The following is a 27,200-nucleotide window of genomic DNA, read 5'->3' as shown; positions in this document are numbered from 1 at the left end:
TTGATTTTCTCTTTTTAAATGGAGGTGTACTGACGCCAGAACTACAGAGAAACTTCACAGGGAGGAGACAGGGCAGTCATCTTGTGCAGAACACATTCCACATTTACTTCTCTAGAAATGCACTCTTCTGTATTACAATCTACTGCTTTACAAGAGAGTAGCTATTAGACATAAGGTTCGTTTGCAAAAAGCTTAGGAGGAAAACGGTCAAGTCATATTTAACCATCTCTGAAACATCTCAGCAATCCGACAGTTAAAATTGATATATTCCACATTGTAACCTTGAGCCTACTTAAATGGACAAGAGTTACCACTAAAATTAGTAAGCATTTGATCATTTAACATAAAAAATACTGGTATTGTATAGCCTGTAATAATCCATTTTGATAAGTTAATCTTGTACTTTTTATATCAGCTTATTTTAAGTCAGAACTATTCCCAAAGAGTTCTTAAGAACCATTAAGCAAATAAGATGAATGCCTCTTAGCCTTTTTCCAAAGGAAAAAAAGGCCAAAAATGAACACAACCAACCCTTTGAATAATAAGAATTGAGTCACACCACTCCACACTTCCCTGTGACATATTCACAGCTGCAAAATTAATGAAAAAAGTAAAACAGCAATTAATGGTACTTCAAAAAAAAAAAAATCCTTTTTTACAGCACGAAGTACATTTTATGTATTTTCAAGTAAGACTGTTTACACAGGATGAATTTTACACTGTACATGTTTTTTGATGTTGAAGCATATAGATACAGAGAAAAATACTGCCACAACCAATACATTCAAATACCTATACATTATTTACATTTTAAAATATTTTACACAGCTCCAAACCATCAGCATCATTTCGCTATACACATTTCAAATGAGTGTAAAATGCTTACGGTTTTTTAACAAGAGAATTTCAACATAAATGCTGCTTTCATTTCTTTAGAAATTCAACGGATTCAGGTGTTAACTTTGTTCCATGCCAGCCATCAGTGACAAAGCTAAAGATTCCACTGCAAACCAAACCATAAAAAAGTAGTTAATACTTGCATTTGCAGCAGTCTGCAAGTATTTATTGCAATATTAAATTCTGTAGTTTAAAAGGAAAACATCAGTTTATTTTTTAAATTGTAACACTTCAGGACTTAAGGTGGTAAGACATTTTATGAATCTCTAACAGTTTAGACAGCTATTTCACCACTTTCACCAACACGTATCCATCAGTTACTTCACGTGGCAAGAACTGGTAAAAAAATAGCTCCTTTGATTGAAATACTAACTGCTGTACACAAAAAAAAAAGGAATATATGTTGTGGGGGGTTATATGCAGTACGACTTTCTCACAAAGGGTTCTTGCAGACAAGCTCTTGTAGACCGAGTAGCACTGATGTCAGATATTACCCCTTTCAGCAAGCCATTAGAACATGCATCTACATCCCAGCTAACCCCATTCGGCTGGTGCCTCTCCTAATTCAAACTGGCACTGATGAGCAATTTAAGGTAACACCAGGCTGCCAGTAGAAGCACAGACATATCGTCTTCTGCTATTTCCGCTGCCGAGCAAATAACTTCCAATAGGTGGGCAGAGCCAAGAGCTCAGTGCAGCTGCATCTGAGGCACCAAAATACTAAAATTGTATCTGCTCAAGATATATCACAGCTGTCATCCAGCAACAACAAAAAGAATGCTCCCTTATGCCCTCCAGAACTTAAGTTTCATTCATTTAGAAAACCACTTGTCACTTGCTTGGCTACTTCAGCATCCCCTCATCAAGAAAACAGGTAAATTGAAGATAGCTGTCATAAAAAAAAACCCACAGCAAGAATACTCTAAAAAATAAAGAAGTTGAATTATTAAGAAGTAAGGCTTCATGTCCCTTTGTGAATACCTCACAAGAGATTCTTTAAGATGTACTGACAAACATTAAACCAGATTAAAACGTAAATACATTCCTGGTAAAGCTTGTGTCCCATTAAGTGTAGGTATGTGAAAAGCCTCATGTACTTACAGTGTGGAAAAGATCCTCGACAGACAGCTTTGTTGAGAACAGTTACAAGAAACATGTGACAGTTTTTAAAATCAGATTCCATCTTCTCTATGGATTCCATCCTACGAAACAGTTTAACACAGGAACATTTAACAAACAAGCCACTACGTTATCTTCAACACAAGTCACAGTTAACGACCAAAGTACTCTTTAGCACTCTGGCTTTGAACTTACAATATTTCACTTACGCTGTGTACACCACTTCTAGAAAAGAAAGGCAATTTTGACAGGAGCATCTACGCGCTATCACAATGGCATTAATAATTTCATTATCATCTTAGAAATCTCTGCAGTAACTAGGAGGAACTGTGTGGTTTCAACTCACAACTGTTATTCCTATGTAGCTTCGTATTTCAAGACAGTCGTTCCTGGTCCCTATTGCTTCAGATCTCCTTGGAGTAAACCTACAATGCAAAATAAAACGGGGACGCCCTCACTGCTTTACTCTCAGCCAGCTCTTGAACTCCACTTCAGAGCGTGCCAGCTAGCGCTCACCAGGGGAAGAAGATGTAGTTCACAATATCCACTCTCTTTTTCCACTATCCCAAGAGGATACAGATGACACTACATCAGCTATGACTTTTTCCTGCCACATCCCAGAGCACACAACCACACACCCTGAGTTTCAGTCTTTACCAACAGCCTTCACAAATTATTTCTGACACTTCAAATCGGAAAAGCACTCCAAAAATTGCAACTTCCTAATGCCACAGGAGAGCAGGATCAGAGTTCTAGATAGCATCTGTGCCAAAGAGAATTAGTCCTGAAGAACATGGATGTGAGCCAGTCCACACCAGCTGGCCTCACACAGATCAACCCTTGAGCGTTAGATATAGCCTTGGAGAATTGCCCACTATCATTCATCCTTCAAGTGGCAGCTTACACAAGCAAAAGTATGAAGTATAAATGGAGACAGGAGTGGCAGGAGAGCAGCCCTGCAGAAAGGGATCTGAGGGTGCTGGTCAACAACAAGATCAACAGGAGTCAGCAGTGTGCCCTGGCAGCCAGGAGAGCAAACCGCACCCTGGGGTGCATTAAACACAGCATAACCAGCTGGTCAAAAGAGCTGGTTATCCCACTGTATTCAGCATTGGTGCAGCCTCACTTGGAGCACTGTGTGCAGTTCTGGGTCCCACAACTTAAGAAGGATGTGAAGGTCCTTGAATGTGTCCAGAGGAGGGCAACAAAGCTGCTGAAAGGGCTGGACGGCATGTCCTGGGAGGAGTGGTTAAGGACTCTGGGTTTATCTAGTTTGGGGAAAAGGAGGCTGAGGGGCGACCTCATTGCTCTCCACAGCTTCCTAACGAGGGGATGTGCTGAGCTCTTCTCCCTCAGATGCAGTGACAAGGATGTGTGGGAATGGCTCAAAGCTGCATCAGGGCAGGTTGAGACTTGAAACTCGGAAGCATTTCTTTACAAAGAGAGTGGGTCAAACACTAGAACAGGCTTCCCAGAGAGGCGGTCGATGCCCCATGCTTGTCAGTGTTTAAGAGACATTTGGACAATATTCTTAACATGCTTTAACTTTTGGTCAGCTCTGAAGTGGTCAAGCAGTTGTACTAGATGATGATCATAGATCCCTTCCAACTGAACTATTCTATTCTATTCTAAAACAAAAATAACATCAGATCTTATTTTTAATCTAGTCTAAGGAATGACTTAGAGAACAACAACTGATTCACAGACCAGCACATCAATCTTATCTCGGAAACCACAGGTGAGTTTCTAACTTCAATCATAGCACATGAGGAAGCACACATCTTTTCTAAAAATCCCAACTACAACATCCATCCCAGGTTGTTTCTACAAAAAGGTAGTGTGGGAAAGGATAGACCAAAATAACTCTAGATTTTACCATTAATACGAAACCTGAGCATTCGAATTAATGGAATCAAACATTCTGCATGAAAATCTTGACTCCAAAGTCAATAGCACAACTTTTATTGACTTCAGCAGCTTCACATTTTTACCACAAATTTTTTACAAAGGCTTTACGATGTGGACAGTCCAGAGAAAAAGGAGGTTTAGAGATTAGATTTAGATTATTTTTATTTTTTTCAAGAAAAACAAAAGCGTATTGCTTCTAGAATGAAGGCCAAATAAAATGATCCCACTTTTCATAAACCAGTTAATGAACATCAGCATCTAGGTGTCTACAATTTTAAATCAGAGTGAGGAAACCTGATCATAAACCAAACCTGTGAACCTCTCATTTTACTGTTATGAACAAACATGAAGGAAAAGAAAACCCTCTGTATTGCTATGCTTTACAGCTTCTTCAAACACTTGAAAGTTACATATTGGTCACCTTTTTAATTAGAAACTAGTGATCATACACTGACACAAGTGCATGAAACTTGTTAAATTCCATCTAAAAGAAATTTCACTTTTGCTAAGAAACAGCAACTAGCCTCTGATATCTGCTGTTAAACACTAAGCAAAGTCCTGCTATTTCACACAAAAAGTATCTCGGAACCATATTCTGAGCTGTGAAATTACAACCATGTAGAATTTTAGGTACGCATACTTACTTCCACGCCCCCAAACCAGCCTGCCAACGGTCTGCGAACATCAGTACTAAATTTAACACTTTCATTATAGCTTCATTCACAAAGCTCACCTAAAATAACAATTAAGAAAAAGGAGTAACAGTCAGAAATTCACTGGTAAGCATAATTATTTTCATTATTAAGCTGGAATTCAAAGGTATCCCATGCCATCTAATCTGATTGATTGTAAAAACAATCTCCAAAGTACAATGTGATTCTTCCAAATTTAAGATATGTTTTGTATTTGCTCTCCATTTCATGGCTGACTATTCTGATGAGGTCTAAGCATAGACAATACGTGGGACAAAAGGCTACAATGCTATCCATGTACCCCCATTTCCTGCCATATCAATGTGTATAATCTTCACTACATTACCAAGTCTCGGTTTGTTCAAATCCTCTCGTCTCTCAGAAACAAATGAGTCATGTAAAATATAATGTAAATAATTTAATTTTATCTTCTCTCCTTGACAGAACTGAGATGAGACTTGCAAGGGGAATTGGATCTCAGCGTTAACTCTGGAAGAGCTACCATTTCCTCAAGAGTACCTATACATTGCTTAGTATGTATAAACTGCAAAATAGATAGTATAGTTAGTACTAAACTACTTTCCTGTCCTGCTAAACTCAATATATCAAATATGTCTATTTTTTTACCTACCTTTTCTCTCAGTAGGCAGCGATCATGAATTGTAGATAGATATCTGTAATGAATCTTTATCAACTGATCTAAATCTTTGGCTTCTTCTACCTGATGCTGAAACTCCAAGCCTGTACTGTGAAGAATCTTCAAAAGACAACCATAGTTATTTAATTCCATGTTGCACACAAGTGCTTATGATTCTCTTTCAATATTTTTTTTTTTTTTAAGAGCCTAAAATTGCCTGATTCTTTCACTCTTCCCTCTCAAATATTAGGCTTATCCTCCAAATTACTAAAGGTAAAAAAGGGCAACAGTGGAGCAGATATAAATGCAATACCTGTAGATTCATGTTTGAGAAGTCACATATACACTTTTGAATCCGGGTACTAGAGATTTTTAAGAAGGATCCATTTAACTAAAATGTTTGTAGTAGCACTTTTATAAGTGTAATAGCTCTTAAGAGTAACAGCTTACAGAAACCTACTTGTACATTACTATGCTTCAGTAATCTAGCACCTGGAGACACAATCAGAAAGAACTAATAATATCCAAAGATCAATCATATGCACGTAGAACTTTTAAAGCATTTTTAGAATTACTGATTTAAAAGTGCCAAGTTAAAACTGAAACATGTTTAGCCCAAAATTATTTTGGAGAAAGGACATTAGACTAAGATTTTCTTTTTTTGTTTGTTTTCTTATGTTTTAAATAAAAATTAATACTGCATTTCCAGTTACAAGTTCTTAATATAAATGAAAATGTGATAGAAGACAAACCCTAGTCATGATGTAGTTGTGCAGGCTGTTAACAAAATGCATAAGTTTCACTCTTAAGAGGAACATGCGATGTATTTGTCGTTTTATACTTTCTGTTTGTGGTTCAAATAGAGGAAGCATTCCTTGTTCTAATGATGTTCCTTCCTTAACTTGTGAGTTTTCTGCAGCACAGACTAGTTCTAAAAAGAAAAGGCAAGAGTATTATATTGAAACGCTTATGAAGACAAACTGCAGCTAAATGTTACTTAAAACAAACTGAAAATTTTTATGCCTTATTATTCTGCACACAATACTGATATAAGATTTTTCTTGCAATGCAGATGTTAATAAAATATAGCAACAATATACTGAATAGTTTGACAGTATATGTACAACACAATTTGATAAATACTGTAATAGGAAATGCTATTTAAGAGCTAAAAAATTATGTGAAAGGATTAAAAAAAAAATCTACATTAAAAATAAGTGTGTATACTATCTCCACAACAGAAAACCACATACTCTTCTTTTAAGAAGAGAACTACTTAACTGATGTACAAAAAGATGAGTCCATCAACTTTCTAAGTTATTTTTCTAGTGTGTATCCACTTTATATGAGACAGGAAGAATATAAACATTAACCTGGTGAAGGAGACACTAAAAGATCTCTTTCTACAATCCCCAAATATTTAAATTGTAGCTTAGAGTACGTATTCCAAACTGTCCAGCTTACTGTTTCAATCTCAATTAGATTATTTTTCCACCTTTTTTTCCTTAACTCATTTGCAAGGTATTATTCATAAAAACTTGGACTATACACAAAGCAAAACATTAGAGTGTAGAAGACAGACCTTCTTTCAATAGCAAGGTCTGAAGAACGAAGTAACAAGTTTCCAATATAACTAACTAGACCTGAATCAAAGAGAAAAAAGGAATGTATGAACAAATAGTGTTGTCTTTGAGGATGAAGTGAAAAACATGTCCCGCTTAATATTTCTAATTTGAGAAGCTAATAGAGATTAATATTTTATAGAATGAATCAAAATTCTGACTAGTTTATACTACTTACTGCAGAAAGCAGTAGACTATAAATCTTGTTCTGTGGTCTAAGGATATAAAGAGTATCTTTCAGTGAAGAAGTTTCTTACCATCAAATCGTAAAACATCTAGACTATACTTGGCCCACTTTATTTGCAGTAAGAGCAGAAAAACTTGATTGTAAATTTTTTGGCACTCTAAGCTTATAACTATATCCACTGGCCAAGGAACCTAAGAAGAGGAGAGGATAAGCAAGACAGAAAACGTAAGTCACTTTAATACAACATTTCAAATCTGTTATTCTAGAATAAGAACTACAGCAATATTAACTCACTACCTTGTAACTCAATGTCAAACCATCTAAGGTGTGTACAGGGAGTTTCTTCTTTGCTGTATCAACACTTTCAAATGATATAGACAACCTATGAAAGGAAACAAGTGATTTAATTGGTGATAATCTGTTTTCAATTAGTGGTTAATTTCTTTTTTTTTTTTTTTTTTTTATTTCTTATTGCTAAATACCAACTGCCTGATTTAATCTGGTGGACTTTGGTAGAAGAGATGACAACAGTTTAAAATTTCATTACAACAGATTCTTGTAATGAGTATGCAATAATTAGTATTGCGCTATGCAAGTTAAGTACACTAGTATCGGTAAGTGTCAAAGAAACATAACTATATTTTACAGGATTTTGCATTTTACCTTGAACTGTCCTCTGGATAGCGTTGCCCAACTGCTTCTTGAAGTTGAACATTTAAGAACGCAACATTCTGCCAAGTTTCCTTTTCTCTAATTTTGTCAAAAATAGATGTATAGAAGTCATACATGGTATCTCCAGCTTCAAGTAAGAAAAAGTTTCTCATTGCCTGCAAATATTCTACAAGCCTAAACAGAGAACAAACATATAACAACTCCTCAGTCTTAATCATGTAAGTGAAATCAAACACAACTGTTACAGAAACAAAAAATCTTGAAAACTCTTCACTACGAGAACTCAGTATTGAACAGAAACTTAATGAAGTCCACAGTAAATCTTTTGCTTAACCCTCAGACAGTATTCACATACATTCAAATAAAACAAAATAACCAAACCATTTTTTCCTGTAAGCTTGAACAGCACTGCTAATTTAAACGTAAGTTCTCGTGGTATTCAGCTATCTTACAGGTTAGGCAATTCTCAGAAATAGCTTAGAGTTGGGAAATCCTGTCTCTCTTCCTCAACAGAACTTAGGAAAGGAGATGAAGTTTCAGGGAGAGTTCTGTCTAAGAAGAGACTTTATAGAGACTCGGAAAATTATGATAACAATTTTCCTTTTCTGATAAAGTAGGAAGAATAGTATCACTACAATTCTCACAAGGATCGTGACTATAAATACAGAGTATTTCAGGCAGATTAAAAGCATGATGAATTATGACCACCTGAAACGTAAAAGAAATAGACCATTTTACTCTAAGTAACATAAAAATATCACATTCTTTTGTCTACTATACATTTTATATTATCTTAACTGAATCTCGTATTAAACAAATATATTCTGGCTTCCTAAAATTTGTCTTTCAGTTTCAAATGACAACACTATTAAAAGTACCATATGAAACAACTTCCCTGTTGAACATCCACTGAAGATAAATAATAGCTTTTCTTTTGATTTAGGCTAGACCAACTTTTCACCCAGGATTCTATCATGTTAGAGCCTTCTTTCCTCCTTAATGATTTTATTGTTATTATCAAATTGGAATAGAAACATAATATAAAATTCCTGCTTTTAGTGTATAGCACACCACGAGTGTCATGGTTTGACGTGGGGGAGGAGGTTCTGGGGCAGGAGCTGCCCATCAGATCGGACTCCCATCCCCCTCGAGGCTTGAACTAATCGGCGCCTCTTCGAATTGCCCTTTTTACGTCGGGACAAAGGAACTGGAAAGGTGTGCCTTTGCCCAGGAGTGAGGAGAAAAGGGAGGGGGGTGCTGCCCCGCTCCTGGCTCCCGGCCGGGCGGTGGCCCGGGCCGGGCCGGCGCCGCCCACTGAGGATGGTGGCGGCGGAGCCGCTTGGGGAACTCAGGGAGAGCCCCACTCTCGGGGTGCTCACCGGGCTGAGTTCACCCAGAAAGGACTACTGAGATCTGAGAGAAACGGCCACACCGACACCAGGTCAGTGAAGATGGAACAGGACAACGTGTGCCACAGCTGAGTTCCCATTGCAACCAGTGGTGAGACAGCGAGTGCTCCCCCTCGCAGCTAAAGGCGGTCCCAGGGGAGCAGAGACCCACTCGCAGCCTGTGGAAAACCCACGTCCGAGAAGAGATACCAGAGCCTGAGTACGGTACGCATCTAAAGTCCGTGGGACAAACCCCGTCGATGGGGAGGTGTTTTGTTCAGAGGAGATGCCTGAGCCTGAGACTATTGTGAATCATGGGCACAGGTCGAGGCACGTTTACGCATTTAAAGTCTGTATGGAGACGCATTTAAAGTCTATATGACGACCCACGCCAGAGAGAGTGGCAACAACTCCCTAAGAATCTGAGACTGTGGTAAAGCCCACACCGGAGCAATCTGATGGGGAAGGACTGCATCCTGCAGGTAGGACTCACGTTGGAGAAGTTTGTGGATTTTTCCCCGTGAGTAGGGGATCCACTGCAGCAAGGGACAATGGTGTAAGGACTCCTTCTCCTTTAAGAGAAGCGGCAGTAACAACATGGAATGAACTGAACTGCACTCCCCCATTTCCTGCCCTCCTGCGCCGCTGGGGGGAGGAGGTAGAGCCGGGAAGAAAAGGCAAAGGGGGGTGGAAAGGTGGTGTTTTTAAGATCTGGCCTTGTTTTCTTTTTATCCTTTTAAGTAACTGGTTTTGCTTGTCTTTATTCTTTTAAGTAGCTGTTAATAAATTGTTTTGCTTTAAGAGAGCTGAGCCTGTCTTGCCCAGGACCATGGTTGGTGGGTGCTCCCTCTGTTCTTGTCTCGACCCTCAGTTCTTTTATTATATTTTTCTCCTCTCCACTTTACTGGAGTGAGAGACCAGCTGTGTGGAGTTTAGTTGCCGGAGCGGCCTAAAACCATGACAACAAGCAATTAAAGAAAATGTTAAGGAAAAACAAATCTACTTTCTTACCTATAATCCTGCTTTAACGTTTGCATCAGATTGCCACAGCATTCCAAGTATTGCTTGTCTATGTGCGGATAAAGGCAAGACCTCAATGTCAGTTCAAAAGTCTGGCAGGTGACTGATTCTGAGGATCTATCCACACAAACATCTCCACCAGTAAACTTTTCGTGAAAGTCACTCTGTTCCAAATACAATCTTCAAAATAAAACAAACTACTTAAGAAAGAAGGTTTGTATACACTATATATAACAAAAATGTCATGCCTTCAAAGATTCTAATCAAAATTGGATCCTCTGCTCTAAAATAGATGGTGCAGAAGTAGTAAAAGCCATTTCATAACTATATATAGTTCATATATATATAGCCATTTCATAACTATATCAAGCCTATTAAGTGATCCTTCATAATGTTTTTGTGTGACCAGGCATAAGAATATCAAAAAGGATGGAATATTGTAACCATATAATTGCTCAAGGAATAATTCTGAAAAAACAGGATCAAGTTCAAACACTACACAGCTTAATAAACAAACCCATTATCATAGGAACTTTTAAAACTATAAAAACTTTTAAAACTATTAAAACTTTTAAAACTATAGTGTGCATATACAGCAGTCAAATGAACTTCACAGGAAAGAAAAATAAAATTAAAGCAAAAAAAAAATTTGAACAACCATCAAAGAAGCAAAACTCAATAACAAACACACACACAGAGAATTGGTTTGAGGCACCTTAAATATGGGATCCCTATATACTATCTGGAATATTATATCATGGGAAGAGAGTACCTGCAGTTTACACTTGGTAAGTGTAATTACTTTGTCACAGAAAGGATCAAATTATTATAATAATTTGTAAAAAGATACTTGCTAGCTGAACCCATTGTATGAGGAACACTGGCTCACAGCAGCTATTGCCTTAACAGACTGGATGAGTCAGACATTGAATTAATCTATCAATTTCAACAAACAGAATAGTCCCAACGAACAAGGCAACTAACAGAGTCTTATCTAATATTAATTATGATTTCAGTCCTAGGAGGAGTTTGTTTGAAAGAAATGAAAACACATAAGTCACCAACTAGTATTGAGGGAAAACATAAATAGCTATTTCTCATTTGTAATCACAAAATAAGTAAGATTTTCAGAGTTTGTCTTTCCTGCTAATTTCTAAGACATTTATAAGCTCTATATGACTTCCTTTACTATGAAGAATTTTTATGCAATTAACATGAATTTTGGAAGGCTTTTGAAGTTAAATTATTTAAGCACAGCATAACAGAAGCTGCATTCTTCAAAGAAAATACTTGGTACAAATCAACAACGTTCTGCACAAATTCCAAGCAAAGACATCTAAAAGTTTAGAGCTTACAACAACATTCACTATTAAAACACTTATTCGCTAAAAGCCTGTTATGTTAAAGACTACTCCCGTTTTCTACGCTAGCAGATAGAGTAGCAGATTCTTCACTGATTTTAACTGTTTTTCTTCAACTAAGCACAAGGGTAGCATTTCCTCAGCTTCTGTCACTGATTGTTGGTGCTTCCCTATTCTGTGCTTGCGCGTTTTCAGCAGCAGCAATAAAAATTTGGTCTATCAAATGTCACCAAGCAGAATGTTGCTCTCAACAACACAGCAGGAAGATCATTTACTTACCTGGCAAAATTAATAGCCAGCAGTGGGTCATGGACATCATCCAGTTCCAAGTGTCTTTCTGCTATAGACTGCATCTTTATCAGGCTCTGCTTTGTGGCCTGCTGTTCTGTAATAATATCTGGAACAGACTCTTCCCCATGCCGCAGGCGAGACTGCACTGATTCCAAGAACAGTGTATACAAACTCTTTCGTTCAGCATCTAAATTGGGCAACACATTCCACGGTAAGATTTTGTTCCAAGAGAAAACATCACCTGAACTACAAGAACTCCTCCATAGTCCAACATTTACTTGCTAAGTTTTAATATACTAAATTTAGGCCACTATTCAGGAAAATGCTCAAATACATATTTAACTAAGTATTGCCAAAACAGCAGGACTAGTCCAATGACCGAAGTGAGGCATATGTTCAAATGGATTGCTGAATGGGTGTACAAAATACTTCTGAGACTGTTAGAGAACTTTCTCCTTCAGGGGCAAAGGCAATTAACTCTCAGCACCTGAAATGACCCTGCAGTATTCACTAGAATAGATTACATTCTCATACAAAAGGGGGAAATAAGCCTTAAGAGTCTCAAAATAATTTATCTGTCTCTACTTCTAAACATCAAGAAACAGCAAAACAAAACAACAATCAACATTGCTTACACTGTTGTACTGTTTTACAGTCACTCGAGATAAATATCCTAAATATCCAACTACCTTTCATCTAAATAGTAAGCTTTTTTTAAAAAAAAAAGTTCCACATGCTAGCTCAGAATTATTCAACCACTCAGTAATGGAAACAGAACAGCTTTACCATTAGAACATACAAGCTGTTTTTGCTTGCAAGCACATGAAAACAAGTTTAAGAAAAATTTAAAGCAATAAAAAGCAAAGGGAACACTCAATCTGTGTTCACTTTGCTCTTGTCACTTGTTTGCACTGGAAGAGCACGTGTGTCCAAATCAGACCTGAAGTCACCAACCACGATATTGACATTCAACACAGAATGTTGTATTATTCCAAAACCATGGAAACACTACTGCAAAAAATACACTTATACTGTTAGATACACTAAGGCATGACAGTCCGTAAGCTGACATCTCACCTCTTGATGCAGCCTGCTGCGGAGAGCCATCTTTGCATTGAAGATTCTTCAACAGCTGCATGGATTTTCCAGCCATGATAATTTGCTTTAGCACAGGTTTCAGAAAAGACACCATAGTGTGTTGCCTGCTTGAAGGGGCCTGATCGCTACCAGAACTGGCACTGGCGTTATCACTCATCTTCTCCTCATTCTCCGTCTTCTCTGACACACTGTATAATGTGTAGGTAGCATACCAAAAATCTCTGTGATTGACTGGAACATTTTTGTTTCTGCAAAGAAACAAAAAGCTGTTGAGTATTTTCCTTTTCAGAAGATGAAATTTCGTTACTAGAAGATGCATATCACCCTTGCTCTGTGATTTGCCTTTCTCTTAGAACAGTCAAGAAGCACTTTCAAAACTATATAAAGCAAGCTCATTTGTATCACAAACTGCCTAGACACCATCTAAGAAAGGATGACAGCTTCAGCAGGATAAAGAATCAGCTCACAAGAGATAAAACAACTGTATAACCAAATAAACGCCCAAAACAAGGCAAATAGAGTAATTATAACTAAATTTGTCCGAGAAGTTAACTATTCACAGTGGCATGCATCCTTAACAGCAAAAGGATTAGAGACTGAGTTGCAGATTTATTTAAAATCCACAGTGAAGCAAATGCTACTGAGAAAGTGGAAAAATTCTAGAGTAGGCGAAACTCAGTTCTTCACCTTGCTTTTTTGTGTTGTTTACATCAGATACACAGTTTGGTCTTTGAAGTCAGATGGAAAACAACCTAAGTTAGATAACTAAAATGAAGCGTAAATATAAATAAAAGTTGAAATCACCCCTGTTGGTAGCACTGGAAACAACTACAGAACCACAGAAAGAAAAGCCAAGTAGGACATAATAAGGATGTTAAAGATCTCAGCTACTAAGAATTCATTACATTAGTATTAGAACTGTTCTCTTACTTTATTGCTCACCTTGACCTGCCTTAACAGACAGAGGTTCAATTAAGTTTGGCAGACAGGTGGAAATGGATTGGCAACTACAAGCCAAAATTCTAATTTCTACATTGACTTTCCACTTCAAGCTGTCAAAAAAAGGGACCAGCAAAATACAGCATACAAACAGAAGAGGAATTAACAGATCAAATAATGTTTAGGATACATGCATGTAATTCAAGACATCATATTAATGTGTAGTACACAACAGAAGCAATGGGTATTTTAATTCTAAACAGCATTTGATTTATAACAACTATAGATTCGTAGAATAATTTAAAAGTAAATGTCATAATTTTTGCAAACATCTTGGTTTTGAAAAATGATTAATTACTTTAAAAAAAAAGTCAACACACTGAGTCAGACTGCTGATTACTTATTGTAGATTGAAAAAAATAAAACAAATTATTTCTATTCCAGAACAATAACTGGTAGGGCTCCATTCCATATCTAATGCAATTTCCCTAACGGAAGTTTGAGATAAGTTACAAAAGTATGATTAAGGAATTAGTTTTACTTAAGTAAAATAACAAATGTGAAAACCTACTTTTATTGTTACCCTTTACTTCCTAGTTTCTACAGCAGATTTTGTATTCATACTTGCAAAGCATTATGTGTGCTCAGTATCAGCATTCCTACCTCTGAATGATAAATTCCTTTGCAGGATCAAACAAATTACCATGGACTATCCACTCATCCACCGTCTGCAAGTATGGCCTCACAGTTTCCACCCAGAGAGAGAACAGAAGAGATACCTGAATTTAAAGGGGAGGAAAAAAAATAAAAATACAAAAAGTGGCTGAATGTTTTTATACTAAGCATTGGAAGCAATACGGCAAAGCCTAACCTCTTAACTATGCAATTATAGTTTATAAGATATGCATAACCACACTTAAAGATTTTTAAAGACAAAACATTCAACTAAAAATCACAGCTTTATAGTTTTAATGGAAGCCTGCATTGTGCGTGCTTCCCTCTGTTACTTTTGTCATAGCAGTTAGACTCAAACAACGGTTTTCATCTTTTTCACTCTAACATCTCTTCCACAGTAAGGGATAGTCACAAAACATTCTGTGGTTTTACAAAGTAGCAAACTAGAAAACAAAAGGACATAATGACATCTACTGTATTTTCAGTAGTTACTGTAAAAACTCAAATCCCTGCATTTCAGCATTAACCAGATTACGCAGTTGTAGAAATAGGAGGGAAAGCTATTCCAAAGCTTCCTTTTTCCTACAGCTTCCTGGCCCCTGATTCCCCACAGTTCCTCTCCTCAATTCTAAAATCACACTGCTGCTGATCTCCCCATAAATCTGATTTTATTCAGGTTGAGTGAACTCATGTCAGAAAACAGTAATGCATTATGGCTATCAAATCTATTCTCATCTCTCAGTAGCTGAAGGCTAGTGTACTGCATCACCATAAAGAAATTTAAGTTACTAAGTAGTCTAGTGTGTCATTCTATTAAGGAAGGAATGATTTCCCCTACCGTTTGCTCAGATGCTTCGCCAACACTGTCATATTCGAGTATAGCTTTGTAGAGAGTATTAAGCAGATGAGATGCTCGTACAACATTTCTAGTGTCAGGTGGCACTTCCGCTACTCCTGTGCTGAAAACTTTGTGAAGAACCTTCAGCTGTGCCAGTCGGGGAGACAACTTATCTATTACTATTGAAAGTGTGACTGTTTTATCTGGGGAAAAAAAAAAAACAAACCAAAAACAAAGGTGTATAAAAGTAACATCCAACAGAAATAAAATTTTGTCGATGTTACTAATGAGGTTTTAAAATGCAGTATGGCATCTTTTCAGTTTCAAAACGTATCTGCATTATGTTTTTTATGTATTTCATGTTTCCCTCTTACAAAAATTTCCTTGTGTGCCCCCTTCTTGCAAAATTTCCCTTGCACTGTACCTTTGTTGATTATGCATTTTTCAATTTCAGTAAGTTCTTCTTTAAAGCTAATGAAATATTTATACAGGGCCCACATAAAAGCTTGGTAGGTTCTGAATGGGGCTTCGGTAGTTTTCTTTGGAGTGGAAACTGTCCCATGCATCATGCTTTCTGGGCCATGTCCCATCACTTCATCAATAAATTTCTGTAGTCTAAACACAACTTGACCATATGCCGCTATCTGCTCCAATACAGATCTCAGGCAATTCTAGAAAGAAAAGAAAAAAACTTCTTAGAATCATCTAATAAAAATTCATGTTTTATAAAGCCTAAAAACTAAATCACAAGATATTTCTATGAATTAAAATATAATAAAATCCTGCCATCTCTATCGCTTCATCACATTCTCAGATATGGGAACCACCCATTCAATTTTATTAAGTCAGATGTTCTTAATTTAGTCAAAACACAACTGTGGAAATGCGATTTTTCCACAAGCAGTTTAACTTCCTATTCCCCAAAATTACGTCTTCGTAATGACAGATATATCCAGCTGAGATTCAGAAACAACTTACATGGGTTAAATGAGTTACAATAATATCATTCCGCACAGCCACTTTTCCGTCATTCAGCTGAAATATAAAAAGCTTCTTCACTCCTGAAAGTAGCCTTGAAAAGAAACAAAAAGAGTAGTAATTTTTCCCCCTTTATCGTCTTATAATTACGTAATTAAGAAAAGAATCAACTCTCCCTTGCCTAAAAGTTTATTTTCTTCAAATAAAAGAGGACCACAGATCAACTATGACACTTTTGGTACTGTAAGCTGCTGCTAGAACAAGAACAATAAAACGCTGGCATCAAGTAAACATCTCCTACAGTTCCTTTCCAGTTGAGGTGATTTCCCAGCTATGGGATGTCTCAAACCTACTTTCTAAAATTGGACACTATTAAAAATCCATCGGGGCAGGATGGAACAAGTTGGTTCCTCTTAACAGTTAGTCTTGAAGAATCAGGGCATATGAGGAGTAGTAAGCTACTTTCTTCTCTGTCAATCTGAATGGTTAACACGCACAAGCAGTGTCTTTGTTGTCAGCAATGGTGCAAGCTAAAAGCCCAGTAATAATTCCTTCTTCAGACACAACTTCAAAGATAAATATCTCATTTCCTTGAGAGAAATACTGAAAGTTAAAATGCAAACTTTGTGATGTTGCTCTTACCAAAGAGTTTCCCGTATAACCTGAGTTTCAGTGACCAATGTTCTCTCTTCTGGCACATATAAAGGATCACTGGCGTACAAGTGGTGGTCCCTCAGAAAAAAGGAAATGAAAACAATTTAATGGCTGAAATAACAGCTGACTCACCAGAAAGTAAAAATGAAGCAATAATCTTAAGGCTCAGTTTTGTTCCACTTATATCTGAGTAGATTCAATGCTCATGAGGGCATTTTAAGTATATAAACAAAAGCAGAGTTTGGTTTCATATTGTTAAGCAAAATACTATGGTAAGCATTCAAATATAATCTAGTCATACATTGCTACTTCATTACTTGTCTTGCTAATACCTGAGTACTGAATCTGGTTTGTTTTGGGTTTTGTGGGTTTTGGTTTTGTTTTTTTTAACTCTTGATCCTTGATTATTTTATTATTTCTCATTCAATGCTGTGAAAATTCATAGTTACTTTCTGTTAAAAACACTAAACTAAAAAGTAAAATATCAATTTCCCTAATCCATATAAGAAAATCCACACTTTAGCCTAAGAGTTTACTTAAGAAATGGAAACTTTCACAGCCACTTGAGAACTTCCTCTTATGATCCTGTTACACAATTCTTTGTAAACCTTCCACAGTATGGTTCATATTTCAGGAAAGTATAAAACAATTATTTGCGTTTGTAGTACTTTCACTCATTAATATCATCAATGGCAAAATTTATGTAATCGGGTTCAAAATCCAAAAATCCAGACTAAGTAATCCTGGTTATATACCATAGATACATAAAAATAACATACATCTGCTAACAGCATTGCAACAGAAACACCGTTGCTTTATTTGTGTTACTGACTTCCTAATATTCACTGTTAATTTTGGTTCGTAACTGCTAGATAACCAACTGACACTAAAATATATTTAACTCCTTGATTAAGAAATCCATTGAATTAAGGAAACAAAGACAAATCTAATGATCTATATTACTGCAGTACTGATAAATCAGAATTTGGGACAGAGGGAAGAATAAGGCTTTTTTTTTTTTTTTAATTGAACTTCCTTCTCATTTTCTTTCCAAAACTGCGGCAGATCACGATGATATACTGCTTTATGCGCCTTCCCCACACAAAATCTGTGTTTAAGATTAACTTTATAAGGGAGGCACCAAAATCAAGTAAAAAGTTAAACTTCAGGGAACTCCTTACTTCCAGGACCACTTAAAACCCACCTATATTAGCTCCTCAGAGACCTTCGTAAGGGTTGACTCAAACAAAATTCAACAATAAGATTTGCTTCTTCGAAAAAGGAAAACCCTCTCTCTGACATGACAAACGTAATAAAAACTAAATAAAATAATCTAATAATAGAAAAAAGAGCTTGTCTGTTCATCTTATTAATTCATACCCTTTTAATTCTGTTTTTAACTAAATCAGTAATAACTATAGTATCTTTATGCTTCCACAGTAAAGATGCTTAATAAAGTAATTATTTAGCATCATATGCCCGTAAGGAATACGCAAGTGATACTGTTTTCTTACCAGACTGCAGCTAGGTTGGAATGCAAGTGCAAACTATGTGAAAAGCGAGGAGCTCTTCCTGTCCAGTACTGAGGAACTACATGTTGCTCCAGCCAGCTGCGGGCATCAGGTTCACCAACTGTGAAAACACTTGGCAGTCAGTGAGGTATTTTTATTTATTCAGGAAATGCTTACGAAACACAGGAGAAAGTTCTTAGTAAGCCTATGCACTCAGCTGCAGAATCATAGATCTTTCCAAATAAGTTACAACTTACAACTATTTTACACTTTACTGTGCTCGTATATATGATACCATTGTGCACGAATTAATGTACACAGAAATGCCTCACCTCCCAAAAGTTGCAAAAGTCCTAAAAAAATAAACTTGGAGATTTATGTGGCTTCCAACTTTTCCCCAGAAAATGTGCTTCTGTCTCAGGCAATTCTCAAATGATATGTACAAAATCAAACTGACTTAAAAAATAAACTGCCAAATACCACCAGCTTTGTCACTATGTTCCTTTTTACTATGCATTTAGTACATTACCTAAAAATTTTTTTTTTTTTTAAATTTAAATGTGATTATCAAGAAAACTTTACCTAATCCCAGTTATATACCTACTGCTTATATAACATATTATGCACTCTTCTTATACAAGGTATCCTGTAACCTACAATACTGTATGCAAAAATATACTGTTACAGCTAATACTCTCTGACGCTATTTAAGAATAAGCCACTAGTGTCTTAATTACATAAAACTATTTTTTTCAAAAGTGTTTCATACCCAGAACTGAGTCAACTGCTTCTGTTGTCAACCAAATGCTGTTTCAGCATTCTGATACTTTACAATTTACATTATATCCATACAAGTACATGCTACGTTTACTGTGTAAGTTTTCATTTCTGTATTGGAATATTCATATATAATTCCACAGAAATAAACAGAGTTCTCCATTAGCAAAAACAGAGATCATATCACATTGCTTCTTTACTATTAAAAAAAGAGTAGTGGACAATAAGGTGCACCTTCAAACTACAATTATAAATCTAAACCACAATTCCTCACTAAAGAATAATAAATAAAGCTGCATTAGCTTGCTAAATTTGAGTATGTATGACTACACCAGAAGAATTACAGCTCATTCTAACCTTTCCAGGAAACATTGGGTACTGTTTTCTTATTTGGATCTTGGTCCTCTAAAGGTGTCCTGTCTACTTGAATACCCGAGTCCTCCCTGCTCAAAGGCTGAGTGTCTTCCTCCTCTTCACTTTCTCCAGACCAATCCTATTAAGTGGAACAAAACCCAGTACAATTCAGTACAACAGAGCAGACAGATCTATATTCACTCCCTATTCAAGCCAAATATCAAGTATTCTCTCCTTTCTTCCACTAGAAAGTAAATCCAGGACACTAAGACTAACAAACCAGTCTCTGGTAGACAGTTATAAGTTATACATAACATTAACAACCGAACAAATAAGAGAACTGGAAAAGATCACGGAACTGCAGCAAGTTCTGATGAGGAGCAGGCAGGGGTCAGCAGAAGAAGCCAGTTTAGTTGCAGGACTAAGTTCAAACATGGTGAAAACCAAAAGCGTTTGTATTACTGTTACTCTGCTTGGGTCTATGTGTATTTCATGGTATTAATTAAGATGCAAGATATTAGGGAATCCTGCAAGAATCAACAGGCAGAGTATAGAAATTAGGACAACTCAACCAAGTCCCTAACATACTTCAAACCAGTTTACGCAGTCTGTTATTTTACCATTAAGAAATTACTTACTGGTGTATCTATGCCTGGGCCAAAGTAAATTTCTTCTCCTTCCATCAGATACTTTCCCCAATCAAATTCTTCTTCCTTTTCTAAGAGAAGTACAAATATAAAAATAGTTAGTGTCACATAACTGTGACTTTCTTTTCCTTTCAAAACATTTCCAAAGTTAAAATTATCTTGTTACTCTAAATCTAAAACAAAAGGCATTCACTTCCACTTAAGATTACAACACTGTTCCTTTAACAAGGTTTCACACTTTCAACATGACATGTAAATTGTGACGTATCAGCCATGTACATTCCTTATTTATTATTTCTCAATTTTATTGCTTATACACTCAAAATACACAACATAGCGTGCCATCAGTACATTTATCTGTATTATTTTACACTACCCTGTGCTTCAATCCTGGAAAAACATGCAAGAATGCAACATATCACTTATTATGACTAGTGCCATTTAGCTCTGTGAAAACATTCTAAATGTATAATTTACATATGCACAAGGATCTTGGACTGTAAACAACATAAAGCAAGAACTGTCTTACTCTCTGAAAAAGACACCACATACCCATGATGTGATGTGTAATGCTTTAAAAGTAACAATCACACTTACAATATATTATATCTTAAACATGAAGCTTACTCAACTGTAATTAGTGTTGTTTGAGATAACCTCTTCATATTCACATTCCTGGAATGGGCTGAAAGTGCATTCAAAACACCGCCGAGGGAATGTGCAGAGATCATTCAAAAAGGAATCTTAAGATGCAAGATTTTCTTTAGGTTAGTCTGAAATATTCTTCTTTCAGTCTATGATACAACACTGTAAACAAACGGGGGATGGTATCCACTCAAACTTAAGCACAAGCCTCATTTTTAGGCATGGAGTGAAACAGTCCTACTTCAGAAAGCAGGCAGCTGGGACCTCCCTCTAGAAACCTTTGAAGGTGTCTGCCTTTCCTTGACTACACAGAGAACACAGGCATTTACATCACCAAAGCTGTTTCAACAGACCTCCTATTGAGGTGCAAGGCAGAGACTGAGGATAGAAACCCCTTGTCTGTCTTTGAGCATCTAAGCACTGCTGAACAGGTGGAGAACATTAGTAAGTGACAGTGGTACAAGTCAAAAAGAGCTCCCAAGGTACTCTGGTGGCTAGAAAACTTTATTAGGCAATGGAGCGTTACCGGGGATACAAAAGATTTGCAGGCTATTTTAAACGTATAAATCATAAAAAGACAATCAATAAAGCACCTTGAAGTGAAGGAAATAATAAAATGGAGAGGAAAAATATCCTTCTTATCACATTGCATTAATAGATTCTATCTTGTATTTGCAATATAAAATCCTGTAAACTTACCCACTTCTTTGACTCTTGGTTTTTCCACATAGGTGGTGTTGGATGGAGAATCAGACAAACACAACAGAAGAGACAGTATGGAATAGTGTGTATCTGTCTTTAAAACATATTAAAAAAAAAAGGCAAGTCAGTAAGTGTTCAAATTCAGCCTATTATGTGCAGGAATGCTCCCCATTAGTTACCATTCCCCAGTCCTGAATTACAAAAACAGTATTTGCAACATGATATTGAATGCTATCTTTCATCTTTTGCCTACTAATTACCCAATCAATATACAAATACTTCAAAAGTAGCCACAGCATAAGCTGCCTCTTCCCGAGCTCATAATCAGAAAATATGGAAAAGAGGCAAGAGGAACCCTGAAGTACTGTGAAAGTAAGAAGTCACCAGAGGACAAGGGATAATGGCCAGCTACATTAACATCGATGAGGCGGAAGGACACAGGTAACAGGCCTGCAGAAAACCACATCCTAGGTTCCTTTATTCACATGGCTGATTGTTTCGAACAAGGACTAAATAAAGTCAGCTAAAACACTTTGCTAAAATCGCTACATTTTAATATCATGTTCACATTATCTTCCCTCATCTGAAAATCTACACAAAGGATTAAGGATGCATCTTTAACTCCGATATTAAACTAATGTGGTTGTGAAACAGAGGCCTTCAATCAGGTTAGAATACTGTGCCAACACTGGTATGCTGTAGAGATTTGTGTTACGGTCTATTCCCTAATAGCTACTTACAGCACAATCATTTCTTACTAAAGAAAAGATTTTTCTTTCGCCTGATTCTAACTTTCTGAAGTTCTTCAGCAGGCCATTTCACATCTAGAAACAGAAGATTCTGCTATTTCCATCCTATGTACTTTGACACATACATACACACACTTACAAAGCTGTTTTGGAATGAGATCTATTTGTATTTAAAAATAAATAATTCAAATTTCTGATAGAGCAGCATCATACTCATATAGTATATATGGAATATAATATGTTCCTGCTGAATGTTACTGACTGTACAAGAGTTTGTCAAAGAACACCAGTAGGTCATTGACAGAATCGCATGTGCAAGCTGGTGTTTCACCTGCCTGTCATAAAACTGATAAATACTCTCTGTCTTCTCAGTTATGTGCCACTGCTAAAAACTAGACTTCCTAAATATGAGATGATATCTACATCCAGCTACACCCCAGTTGCATTTATAAAAGGAGGCTTTTTCAAATCTTAGGACACTTGCAACATTCCAGTATTAAGTGCTTGCTTGGGCTTTTGTTTCAGTTTGTTTGGTTTTAATTTAATTAAACTCTCAAAACAAGCACGACGAAAGGTAATTTTCCAAAAATCTACAGAGTGCAGTATAATAATCTACCTTATAGTATAATATACATTAATCTATATTAATCTAATCTATATTATAGTATAATCTACAGAGTACAGTATAATAACTGAAGATATGTGTAAGCTATTGAGGGTTCCGGGGTTTTCCCCACAAATTAGAGGAAATCTAAAACAGTGCAAAAAAGGTAAATGTCAGTTCAGTGAGAAGTAAAATGGGACTACAACTCAGAACGTAGAGCCCTATTAAAGAACATCATTATATGGAGCACCACCTCTTAAATCACAAGCTTAAGTTTCCCAAAAGCAGGAACTTCCAGTTTTCAAAGATGAAATTCATTCATAAACTACCACACTGTAGTAGAAAGTGTCTAAGCCACACAACTTTTGCCATATCCATCCAGTCCATACCCTAAACTGATTTGATACAAAGTGTATCAAAGGTGAAACCCATACAAAGTCTCAATAAGGAAGCTACAGGGTAGGAGCACTCCATTTGGAAATACTAAAATCAAAATGTTCATATGCATTACTTAAGGTAAAAAAATTGGGCAAAGAGTAAGAACTGCTCAGTTTGCCATTGGTTTAGAATGGATCGGAGTCTAGATTCATCTAGACTCTAGTGACATTTGTACAGTGTTGACCATCAAACATCTGCTCTGCAACAAGATGGTGTCTTCCAAGTCATGAAACTGCAAGTGCTGAAACCCTGTCAAAGACAATAATGCATTTCTATAATAAATGGGGAAACTGAAGAATACAATCCTGAAATTCCACGGCCTGAACGGCAACTGCAAAACCCACTGCTAAGCCATCGGAAATTTCCAACACACCATTACCACTGAAGTCCCATCGTCAGTGCTGGGAAAAAAGAACAAGGAAATTGCAACATACATACCTTTGTTTCTTCAATACTTGGGAGTGGTGAGTTCAGAAATTTTTCTGTTAGTCTTTTCCAGCTTGCGGCTTTTCCAAGGTCAGAATGAACTATCAATTTTTCATGTATTCTAATAACAAAAATAGTATCAAAAATGCTTCAAATAAAGTTAACTAATGCATTACTAATCTGTAAGCGTAAAACTTACCCTTCTATCGTCCTCTCTACTTTGTGACTGTTCACATCAAGAAAACGGTGAAATCTGTGTAAGAAATCTGCATTAGAATACGTTTAAAAAGGAAGATGAAGTAAGGAAGAAAATAAGGCTGATTTACATATATAAGGACAACATTACTAGTTTAATAATGCATCAACAAAATTTAATCTCAGTATCTCTTAGCTCAAGAAGGATTAACTACAATTGACCTTAAAAATGAAAAAGTGGAATGCAGGTTACATTTAACCAGCACTTTGAGCTTAAGGGAAAACTACTACTGTATCAGCAAACTGAGTAATTAAAACTACGTTGTCAGTTAAGTCCAGTGGAGCGAGGAGATCAAGAACTGTGTTGTCAAAGGCATCTGTGTTAAACACACAAAAATTATCTAGGACTCGCATTGCAAGCACAGGCAAAACAAACACCTACATGGGAAGGCCTCTAAACCCAAACGAAGCTCCTTTATAAATAGTAAAGGAGACCTTAGTCGAAATAAAGATAAACCACCACAAGTAGCATGTATAGGGACAAAATAGGACTCTGCAGAAGAAATCAGAATATGAATAAGGTTCTTCAGTTACAGAGGAAAAAAAAGAGGGAATTGGATGAGACAGCAATCACCAGAAGGTCAAGGTACTCTATATGTAGGCCCTCAAAGCCAACCTAATATTTTGCCTCAGCTTCCAGAAACAACTGTACAGAACACAGGACTGAAACTCTCATGACTACGGACAGAAATGAAGACTACTGGATTTTTATCAGGAGCAAAACTTAAGCTAAATAGACTGAATTTGGAAAGACAATCTGAAATCACCTCAATGTCAAAGTAATGAACTAGACAATGAAACTGCAAGGTAAGTAGCAAGGATTTTTAATAAGGATCACTGGAGGATGAAGACATGCCCATACTAAAAAAAAAAAAAAAAACACCACTTTGTTAACTACAGACCCATGAGTCTTATTTCAAGTGTGTATAAGGTTTCGGAATAAAAGCACAATAAAATGTTAACATTAACTAGGCGGCTGACGTTCAGGTTAATAAAATACAGCTTATCTCATCTATTAGAGCACATTAGTTTACATAAAAAAATCATTAGTTCAAATGGAAAATGGCAGTAACTACAAGAAGATTTAGAAAAACAGAATGGAAAAACAACCATAAAAAAAAAAAAAAAAAAAACAAGAATCTGCACTGAAAAGAAAAATTAAGCTGGAAGGAAATTATTAGTGAAATTCCTTTGGTTTATTATTACTTACAGCTTTAATTAATGACCCTAACAGATACACACAAAAAAAGTATCAAGTTGGGAACATCATGAATAGAAGAGGACTACTGTGCTGTGTGGAAAGGAACAGATAAATCTGAGAACTGCAGCATAGAAACATCATCAAATCTAACAACGCAAACCACAAGTTTCACAAACTTGAAGCTAAAGAGAGTTTCTGCTACAGCCTAAGGTCTCACAGTTTGAAAATACAGTACTAGTCAACCTCAGGCCGAAGTTCCGCATGTTTCTTAGACAACAATTCCTCTTTCCAACCCTCCCTGTCAAAAGAGTTTGTTGCCAACTCTGCATCACTCCCTGTTTTCCCGCCATGTTGGGGTTTTTTTTTTAAAAAAAAAAAAATTGCCCAGTCCAAAAGAGCACACAGCTACACAAGCAAGTGGGTCACCGAAACAGAAACAGAAGGAGAGATATCACAAGAGGAGGTGGAAGACAGGATGTGTTTATCTGGCTCGAGAAACCCTTCTACCATTACCAATCTGCAGACTCAGAATAACAACTGTTCCAAAAAACTACTTTGATGTAGCTACAAAACCAATAAACGTAATCCTACCATGCATTACAAAAAAATATTTCTGGTAAATACAAAGAACATAGGGAGACAGCAGTTACAAATACCATATTCCTACATTCCCAATGAATACAGCTAGCCTCCTCAAAATTGAACATAGACCTGAACTTGTCAAAACACTGGCTACAGGTCATACCCAGCTCTCCCACACCTCAGACTCACCTTTGCTGTAGACCAATGGCTATTTTGTTATTAAAACAGTCTTATTTGAGGCTATCAGTAGTTAGGATTCACAGTCTGACTTGATGCAATGCAGTTATGCTATTGCTCACCCCCAAAAAATGTTATTTAAACAGCATAAAAAAATCGAAGTAGCATTGATTTCAAACGGATTAGGTACTTGCTGCATGAAGTTAAGCAAGCACATAAGACTCCAAAGAGACAGCAGTTAATGACAGTATGGGAAATTGGAACTAGATCATGTAAAAATTGGCAGCAGACACTGAAATGGTAACTGTGATAACTTGAAGAGAGCAGTGTGTAAAAATTTAGTAAGGACATTTTAGACGGCAGTGTAATGGAACTAAAGGGATATAGATAACATAGATTACAGGTTAGTAAAGACCACGTTTACGACAAGCTTAAATAACATCAAACACATTATCTTCTGCAGATTGATAACCTTTCATACAAGCAGCACAGCATCCTTGGCCAGAAGCTTTATCGCGATTTGGTGGAATTCCCTCTACTTGCTCCTTACATATAACAATTTCTTGACTTCCCTCCAACAAACTAAATTTTTGATGGCTAAATGAAGATGTTGAAAGGTACCTTTTTATGGATCAGGAGAAAAGCCCTAACAGATGGAGATTTAAAAGCGCCAGAGTAATAGCCACTGGCTCCCTGACAGGGACTCGCAAACGGCGCCAGACCCCGCGCACGGCGGGACACAGCCCTGCAGGTCCCACAGGGCACCCTCCCCGTTTCCAGGCGAGCAGACGGCAGCGGGTCACGCCACACCGCAGTCCCTCAGCAGAGGAGGGGGCCCGGCCCAGCGCCGGCCCTGCCGGGAGCTCCTTCCCTCCACAGCGCCGGCGGGCCCCGCCCCCAGCCCCGCTGCCGCCGGGCACGGCGGGGCCGCCGCAGCCGCGGAGCTTCTCCCCAGGGCGGGAGTGACAGGAGCTGACCTGAAGTTGGACCAAGCGAAATTCAGCGCCGCCTGGAACCGGCCGCCGCCCAGCTCCTGCTCCTCCTCCTCCTCCTCCTCAGGCAGGCCGGTCACGCTGCGCACCAGCGCGCGGACGGCCCGGTCCTGCTCCCGCTCGAAGCGGCTGCGGTGGCCGGGCGAGGCCAGCGGCGCCGCCAT

The 27,200-nt window shown here is 37.2% G+C and overlaps 1 protein-coding gene across 1 annotated transcript; it reads right to left on the bottom strand.

Moving 5' to 3' along the window:
* Window positions 1–27,200, bottom strand: TUBGCP5 (tubulin gamma complex component 5). Its single transcript, XM_086619168.1, has 24 exons — window positions 27,022–27,200; window positions 24,029–24,082; window positions 23,842–23,950; window positions 21,610–21,706; window positions 20,898–21,008; window positions 20,257–20,336; window positions 19,622–19,757; window positions 18,491–18,608; window positions 16,965–17,054; window positions 16,323–16,416; window positions 15,769–16,015; window positions 15,345–15,547; window positions 14,495–14,610; window positions 12,872–13,140; window positions 11,783–11,981; window positions 10,134–10,322; window positions 7,726–7,908; window positions 7,360–7,444; window positions 7,133–7,253; window positions 6,006–6,184; window positions 5,248–5,373; window positions 4,569–4,657; window positions 1,999–2,099; window positions 1–1,003 (listed from the first exon to the last, which is right to left on the bottom strand). Exons 1-24 carry the CDS (start codon window positions 27,198–27,200, stop codon window positions 957–959), a joined length of 3,222 nt encoding a protein of 1,073 aa, XP_086475294.1. The 3' UTR covers window positions 1–956.

This window comes from Tauraco erythrolophus, chromosome 1 (assembly GCF_009769465.1).
Source record: "Tauraco erythrolophus isolate bTauEry1 chromosome 1, bTauEry1.pri, whole genome shotgun sequence".
Taxonomy (NCBI): domain Eukaryota; kingdom Metazoa; phylum Chordata; class Aves; order Musophagiformes; family Musophagidae; genus Tauraco; species Tauraco erythrolophus.
The sequence above is the reverse complement of the archived record's forward strand: the minus strand, read 5'-3'. Positions and strand labels throughout refer to the sequence as shown.

Bases quoted from the DNA above. Each gene is read 5' to 3' on its own strand.
- TUBGCP5 (XM_086619168.1), bottom strand. From the start codon at position 27,200: ATGGCGGCGCCGCTGGCCTCGCCCGGCCACCGCAGCCGCTTCGAGCGG. The intron at 7,909-10,133 runs GTAAGAAAGTAG...TTCTCTGTTTAG, and splicing joins ACGTTAAAGCAGGATTATAG to GCTTGTAGAATATTTGCAGG. The intron at 2,100-4,568 runs GTAAGTATGCGT...ACTGTTTCGTAG, and splicing joins GCTGGTTTGGGGGCGTGGAA to GATGGAATCCATAGAGAAGA.